We start from the raw sequence: 7934 nt of genomic DNA on the forward strand, positions 1-7934 counted from the left end.
AAATGGTTGGCCAATTGGCCAAGTCTCAATAGCCGAACAAAACAAAAGGTTGGCGAATGCTCGGCCATAGGGTTCACTGAGGCATATCGGATCGATCTATATTTTGATGGGGGAGGGGGTGAAGGGAAGGGGGGAAGGAAGGAGGGTGTAGCCCCATAACACCCCTCCCCCCAACCACCCCCCAAAGGAAATTAACTGGCGAAGGCTCTGCTGTTGCGATACTTTCACCATAGTCTGACGAAATCCCGAAACACCCTACCTTTTGAATCAGCACCTACAATTATCACAAAGTTTATAAAACAAATGGAAAAATAATTGCGAATTGGTCGTATTTCACTGCCATAAATTTTTTTTCCTTAAAGCTGAGGTCACACTGCTTATACATAATACAAAAGGCACTTTGCAGACAGATTTGAACGCGAGTCACCACGAGGTCTGAGCTTCAAATGCCGCATGGAAACGAGTTCAAGGAGACATCTGGCATGCGTCATTCGAACTACTTATACCATGGTGATTGATATCTGCAGACTGTCTTTTGTATAATGTATAAGCAGTGTGACCTCGGCTTAAAGGTGCTTCTAGTAGTAACAAACACCACAATATGACCCGCATAAGTTGTGTAATAAATAATAAACATATTAAAAGAAGGACAACACGGACTGCACTGTATTGTATGAAAACATGTGCTCAGGCTCAGAAAGCTACGCCAAACAACGTGCGGTGATAAAAGTACAGCATGATTATTTTTATTTAAGGAAATCCGAATTTTTTTTATGTACGGAGCTAATTTTTTTGTTTAGTTTTTGTTTTATATGCGCTACAGATTGCTGTTGAATATATCAAAAGGCGCGCTTGAAACGTTAGCTGCCTCATGTTCAGATAAGATCTCAAATTAAATAGGCATCACAACTTGTCTGTCTACTTCCCCAGAGCAGCTGTTCATTGTTGTACCACAGGACAGTAAAATCTCTGCAGTAACTTGACGTAACATGACTTTTTCTTGGACTCTTCTTTTTTGCGCCATGCTGAAACCACTGAAATGGCGAATTTGATGCCTGGGTTGAGAGCGCCTCCCCGTGGAGAGACGCCGCCTCCTCCTCTTTTTCCGCTTGCACCCTCTCTGCACGCATGGGACAGCTAGAGAAGTGTTTACGTGCTTTGGGATCTCGGAGGCCATGCTTTCACAGCAGCCAGTACACATTATTTCTACAAAGTATTACAAAAATCACTCGTGCTTATGCAGTAGTCGTAGGCAGAAATATGAATGAGAGATTTTGGAAACCTAGCATTTGTGCGCCGACTGCGTCGTCACTCGTTTATTTCTGAGCCACTTTAGCTCCTCACTTGTTGCAGCATGCTCGTGCACATCAGAGACTCAAAAGCTCGGATCTGTGCGAGCACTTTGTGAAAAAGGTCGCCTGGCACGTTGCTTAAACGAATAAAGAGCCCTAGCCATTCGTGAAGAAGGTCGCCTGGCACTTATCACAAACGAATAAAGAGCCCTAGCCAATTGTAAAGGCGGGCAGAGTACGGTATGTTGTTGCAACTGTGTTGAACGTGTTCTTTTTCGTTGCAGTGTTTCGGTACCTGGCGGAGAAGTACCTTGATCAGATGAACAACCCCGTTGAAGAGTTGATGCGTGGTCCCAACTCCAAGGGCCTCAGTGAGTGCAGTTGTGCGTTGTCGCTGCGGCGCCTGGGACGCGTCCCCGACCGGTGTGTTTAGCGTCCTATTATTCCGCCCATGCATCCAAAGTGGTCTCCAAGTGGCATCAGATGACATTGCAAAACCCGGAATGTCATGCTGTTGGATGTCGCGCTCCTGGCAGTTGGTCGTTGAAGTTCCGGCAAAAAGTGCGAGCAAACGCAAGTCTCGCTGTCGTCACGGCATCCCAAATCCTGGCTGCCGAAGCATCCTTGAACTCTCAAACTGGAGAACCACCTGCAGCGGAGTAGGCATCTGTTACATCGACCTCGGAAATTAAAAACAGCGCAGAAAGACGAGGACCAGACAAAGAAGTGACACGGACGTAGCGCTGCAGGTGGAGAACCACCTGCAGCGGAGTAGGCATCTGTTACATCGACCACTGCTGCTCTGACGCTGCCAGAATTGCGACCGGCGACAGCATGGCACTTCGACAATGCCATCAGGCGAAAATCGAAGAACCACCTTTTTGGTCTCGCTAAGCACACCAGTCGGAGTCGCGTTCCAAGCTCCGTATTTTCCGCAAAGTGTGCTGCAGTTGATCCACCTTTTTACACACATGCAGAGCAGACATATCTGCTAGGCTCTCTTTTGTGTGTCCGGCACTGGGCAACTGATGCATAGGAAGTGTGATTGAGCCTTCGGTTCCCATGCAGTGATGTGATTGCTGCGCCAATTGCGCCAAACTGCGCCAAGGGGCTAACCCTGCTACATCCTGCTACATTTTGCCGAAAAATGGGTAATCAGCGCCAAGCCTGCGCCAAAGGACCAGTTTTGGTCGCCTTCCAAAACCGAAACTAAACTGAGTACCGTCATTGAGCATGTGTGAGTTAGGTGGCGCAAGCGGCCGCCCGACACAAAGTACCCTGCATCAATCGTGGCATTGTAACTCTCGAGCCGGGGAAAAGAAGGGACATAGGATAGGTACAAAACTCCAATATCAGTGTTGAACCAGCTCGCCTGCACCCTTGCTTTAGTTACATCAATCGTCCATCCGGTCTCGCATTGTTTTTTCCGCCGTCACTTTTTTCGCGCTCTCGTCGTCTCGTGAACCTCGTCTCGCGTTTTGTTTTTTTTTAGTGATGAATGCGGGCGTGTGCGGACGCTCCGACGCTAACGTACTGGGTACCAGCCATGCCGTCACGCTGTGAAACTAAATTACGTTTTTGCGCGGCGGGAGTTACTTTTTGAACTGAAGCACTTGCTTCTGAAAGCAACGGCCGTGGGAAAACTATTTGGTCCCTGCCGGCCAGTCCGCACGTCGCTACAGATATGGAGCTTCCTAAACTGAAACATAAAGACCGCCGCATGTTCATCAACATTTCTGTTCTTGTTTAAAACATACGCTACTACCAAAATCTCTTTTTAACTCAAAGACTGCTGTGTGGAAGTATTGACTACGTAGGTTTCTCCTGGTTGGCTTTCTTTCGAGAGGGACCCCGGCACATGAAAAATCTGTCGCAAAAGAAAGTTGGTGAAGACAAGTGAGCTAAAGCAAAGAAGGCAATATCTGCACGCTGAACCCGCACAGCGCGCTTGTTTGTCTCGAGTTCAGTCGTTGCACAAAGCGCTCCAAGAACGTTTTGACCCTGACTCGCAATGTCCTGCATCGATGCGCTCAGGTTATTTTTTTTTCTGTATGTTTAGCTTGTACCTCGCCTGCCGGCCTTGCAAGCACGCGCCGCTAGACTCTTTACTGTCGCATGCTGGGCAGTTACATTTTGCATACATTTTTGGAAACCAGTTGGCGACAGAGCGGAGAGGCATGGATTCCGTTTCGATCGAACAGCAGTCTCCGCTCGCGCGACGAAGCACGTGCTGCTGCAAGCCTGCCGAAGTTGCCCTGACGTGCATGCAAACATGATTGCACGAATGAATAATATGTGAATAATATTCACATATTCAAATAAATTTTAATATGTGAAGTTTGGTTCTTATCTATCTATAGTGGGTACATATGTATGTATAATTGAACTGTAGCATTGCAAAATGTGTCGTGTCATTGACATTTTAGTTACACCCTGAAAGACTCCTAGGTGATCGAACTTGACCATAATTCGTTTATTTCGGTGAGCAAAGTGCCCTTCGTTTGTCCAGCACCTAAAACAAATATTTTTATTTTTTTAAGAATATCTGCTCCGAAAGCCACTTAATTCGGTGCTCCGAAACACTGTTTTGGCTGCTCGAAAAGCCACTTTTGCTGCTCCACAACATTGTTTTGGCTGCTCCAAAGTCCACTTTTGCTGCTCCAAAACACTGTTTTGGCTGCTCTGAAAGGTGCTCCAAAACGGCTTTGGCCAATCACATCACTGCCCATGGGATCCCTAGAGAAACTGTAAATGCTCCACACGCGGGGTAGGGTAGCTCTTTGATCCAAGTGTTGCGGAAGGCGTTTGCCTATTCTGCAGCAGATGACGTCGTGCAGCGTATAGCCTGGGTCAATATTGGCACGGCGGTACGCCTCTTTCCCTCTGAAGTGCTCACGTGTGCGCTGCGCAGTCATCGTCTGCTCGTCAGTGGCCGATTTAGAATGGCACTCACATTATAAAGAGAGAGCAATTACACACTATCGAGCTACCTTTACGCTCAAAGGTTCAGGATGCTTCCTGCTCGTTGGACTTTCACTCTCATGAATGCAAAGTAAAAAAATGTGTTCCACCCAAAACTCTGCGGTATGCCAGGCCGCTTGTCTGTGGCACTTTGGCACGTTTTTGAGCATGTGACCTCTTCTTTGCCAGTAACAAGCTGGCGTCGAAAGGAACAGAATTGTGATACTGCGATTCTGTCATTTAGTTACTCTGGGGACACTTGTCTCCCTTCTGTCTGGACTGTCGAATGTGCTGCCCAGTCAGAGGGTCCTGGAAAGGTATAAGTTAAGGCCAGTTAACACACTGGCGTTCTTGCGTAGAAATGTTTTATTTGTGTATTTATTTATGTTTAATTAGCTGTTTTTTTCTTTTCTAAAGGTTTTTGAGTGTTTATTTTTTCTCTTTCTTGCTTTATATAACAATGTTCTTCAGCCTGTACCCCCACCTTGTGTAATGTGTGTAAGGGCCTTCAAGCTTTACTAAATGATGATGATGATCTCTTACGACGAAAAAACGGACTGGCATGCTGGCGTTATCTGAGGTGACCCTGGAACTGCATTTCACTAAAGCGAAGGTTTTGTGGTATATTTTAGATTAAATGTATGCACTATCTACGACAAATGGTCGGTCATAACACTGTCAGAAGTTTTTTGAGTCATAAAAGAAAGAATAATGCGCGAAAAAAATAGGAAATATTTGAAAATGCAAAGTGTTCCGTGGGTGCCCGGTAGATGGCGCCTGTGTGTTTTCTCGTCAAAAAAGATCCCAACAGGTATTGAGGCACTCGGTCATAAGCAGTGTAGAGTGTGTGAACCAGCCTTTAGTGGAGCTTCCTTTGGTTCTCAGACACGGTCAGCAACAACCTGCGCAACGGACACCTCCTGAAGCCCAGCTCCGGGCACAGAGACGGAACCATCAGCCTGCACCGGCGGCTCAGGCCGTCGAGGAAGTCGTTCCGACGCAGCTGCGCCCTGCTCTGATCCCTGGGACTGCCCACTCTGCCACAGTGCCTGGCTCAGTTCAACTTCCGTCCACTCTGCCACCTCCTGCTCTTTCTACTGCCACATAGTTGCTGATGTCGCTTACCCCCTGCCTGGCTGCTCAAGCTCCGGGGTGCGGCTAAAATACTCAATCTGTGTGCTGGCACATCGAGGGGTTTTCACTGTCTAGGGAAGCTGTTGAACCTTCGTGTCTTGGCCATATTAAAAGCCAGCACCCACATTTTTTTTTTTTTTAATTAAGACATCTAAGGTAGAGACACAATGAATAATTAACCCCTAGACACATACATACACACCTTTATGAGTGCTCGTCAAGCCCTTAGCTTGTTTCTATTATCACTCTTTCATTTCTGTTCTCAAAATGGCCCATTGCCAACTCTCCTTTGAGCACCATTTCAGTAATTACCCATGAAATGTGAAACAGAATTTTGTGTACTAACCCTTTCCAGCTTGAGGAGCTTCCAGTGGCTGTGCCAAGCAACCAAGAACAGATAATCTCAGGCTTACTGGGGACATGCAGCTGTTGATAATTTTAACAGAAATGGATGTGCCTCTTTTATGTGTCACTGCGGGCATTCCGTGGTTCTCTCTCTCTCTTTCTCCTCATTATAAGAATAGTTGACTTGAGCAAACATTACTAGATCAACTTGGTTGTAGAACTCCCACACGTGGAAGCTGCATCTATGGCAGTTACGTAACTGAGTTGATCTAATAATGTTGGCTGGGGCCTCCAGTATAGAGAGAAGTTCAGGCACTTTGCCATAAAGATAATAAATTGGTGTCCCATGAAAGAGAGAGAAGGAACAAATGGCAGACACCAGCCTCCGATATTAGCGCCATGCCATATCAGCAGCCATTCACTGAAACATTTTCTGCTTTTGCGAGATGCATTTCGAAATGTGGTTCCGAGAATGACCGCTTCTGTGGTATGGCGCTGATAATTAATTAGAGGTCCTTATCCCCGCTAGGCTTCCCCACTATAAAGCAAAGCCCATGAATAAGAAAGGTAGCAGCATTATCTCCTTCCTCTGGCTCATACACCGTTTTATGCTCCTTCATACTTGTGTGTTCATGGTGGCTCCTCCTGGACTGTCTCAAGATGGCAGGCAGCATTCTTGAAAACTTGTTGCTTTTGTTTATGCTAAGACTAGTGCAGAGGAGGCTATGGTAACCAAGAGAAGGGGCATATCTACGTGAGCCTTTCTGAAGTACACACTCTAGTAACTCCAAAAGGCTTTACCCTGTGAAAGTGTGTCACAATTCGGAGACAAAGTGTTCACCATTTTGTTATGTTCTTCAGTGACGTGTGGTTAAAAGCTTCATGACAGGCGATGCAAAAGTTATTTACAGATTGCGCCAGAATTGACTGCTAATGGCACGGAAGTTTTCTGACATTTTCTATTTGGGCTTTTCCGCTAATAATGGTGACTGTGCCATGCACCAGGGGACCTGTATATGGAAACAGCTCTTAAGATATGTTTAGCCTGCCAGTGGCAGGAACAGCAATGAGCACCCCTTTAGAGTATGCAAGCCAACGAAACCAAGTGTTGACTGGCACTTGCAGCCATTTGAGGAACCAGTTTTAATTTCATATCTTAAAGCTACTTAAAGCCAGATAAATCCTTTCAAAAGAATTGAAAGTTCTGTAGAATGATTTTTTTACATATTTTGTTTATTAGTTTTTAGGCGATGAACGCTAATCGGCTTTTGGAGTCGAGCGATCTGGTAGCAAGCCTGGGGATAAATAACCTTGTGGTATAGAATCTCTGGTTTGCGACAACCTTGCACATGCAATTTTTTTTTGTAGTTTCTGCATCATCGAAAATCTTTATTACAGTGCTCCCTAAACTTAACGACGCCACAGGATGGTTCTTTTTTTGTAATCTTTTTGCAATATTCCTGCGCTTACCTGTTTAACTCTTGACTCCCCGATCACAACCCAGCCCGGGGATGGCTTTTTGTCTGCTGTTGTGATCAATTTAGCCTCGAGTGGGCTGCAAAAGTTTAGTGTTTGAGAAACCGAGTGGCGGCGTCAAGTGTAAGGAGCACTGGACGTAATACTCCCACGATGCTTCGCAGATTTAATAAAAAACAACGGTGATGATGTGTGTGACTACCAAGAAGCGACTCCCTAGAATGAAAACATTTCTTTAGCAAATTGTGCCACTTTTTTATTTCGACTTGACGTATGAAAGCTTTTGGGAGAACCACTTTACATGCATTTATACGCTGTTCGATTGTTCCGTATAGTCCTTTTACAACTGTACTTTCTTCCAAAGGATGAAATTTTTGAAAAATTAAAACCTTTCTTCTAGAACAACCTCCACGAACGGCTTAGCGCACATTCTTTCTTTGCGTCATCTTCCATACACATTGCTAAAGTGCTGCCAACCTCGTTTCTTCCCCGATATTTATCCGAAAATTCCCTAGATTTCCAGAAAAATTGTAACTTAAAAATAGCTTCCCAAATTTGAGTGGCCATTTGAATGTTAAATTTGAAAAAAATTTCAGCGAGCTTCTAAAACAAAGTTTATTGAACGTATAAAACCCGTTCATAACAATAAGAGAAGTAATAATTTAAACTGCCAGTTCGACGTAACCAGTAAAAGCAGCTTCACATAAAGCTAGGGTACCTCGATGT

At 45.3% G+C, this 7934-nt stretch overlaps 1 protein-coding gene across 1 annotated transcript in view; it reads left to right on the plus strand.

The window, feature by feature from the left end:
• LOC8032590 (ras-related protein Rab-23) overlaps positions 1-7605 on the plus strand; it is a 37520-nt gene extending 29915 nt beyond the window's left edge. The window contains exons 5-6 of the mRNA XM_002410342.5: positions 1577-1663; positions 5139-7605. Of these exons, the coding sequence (XP_002410387.1) occupies positions 1577-1663; positions 5139-5272 (221 nt within the window). The 3' untranslated portion in view covers positions 5273-7605. The remainder of the gene's footprint in view (positions 1-1576; positions 1664-5138) is intronic.
• Positions 7606-7934: the final 329 nt, after the last annotated feature.

The sequence above is a fragment of the Ixodes scapularis genome, unplaced genomic scaffold, assembly GCF_016920785.2.
Source record: "Ixodes scapularis isolate PalLabHiFi unplaced genomic scaffold, ASM1692078v2 PGA_scaffold8__174_contigs__length_109621045, whole genome shotgun sequence".
NCBI classification, from domain to species: domain Eukaryota; kingdom Metazoa; phylum Arthropoda; class Arachnida; order Ixodida; family Ixodidae; genus Ixodes; species Ixodes scapularis.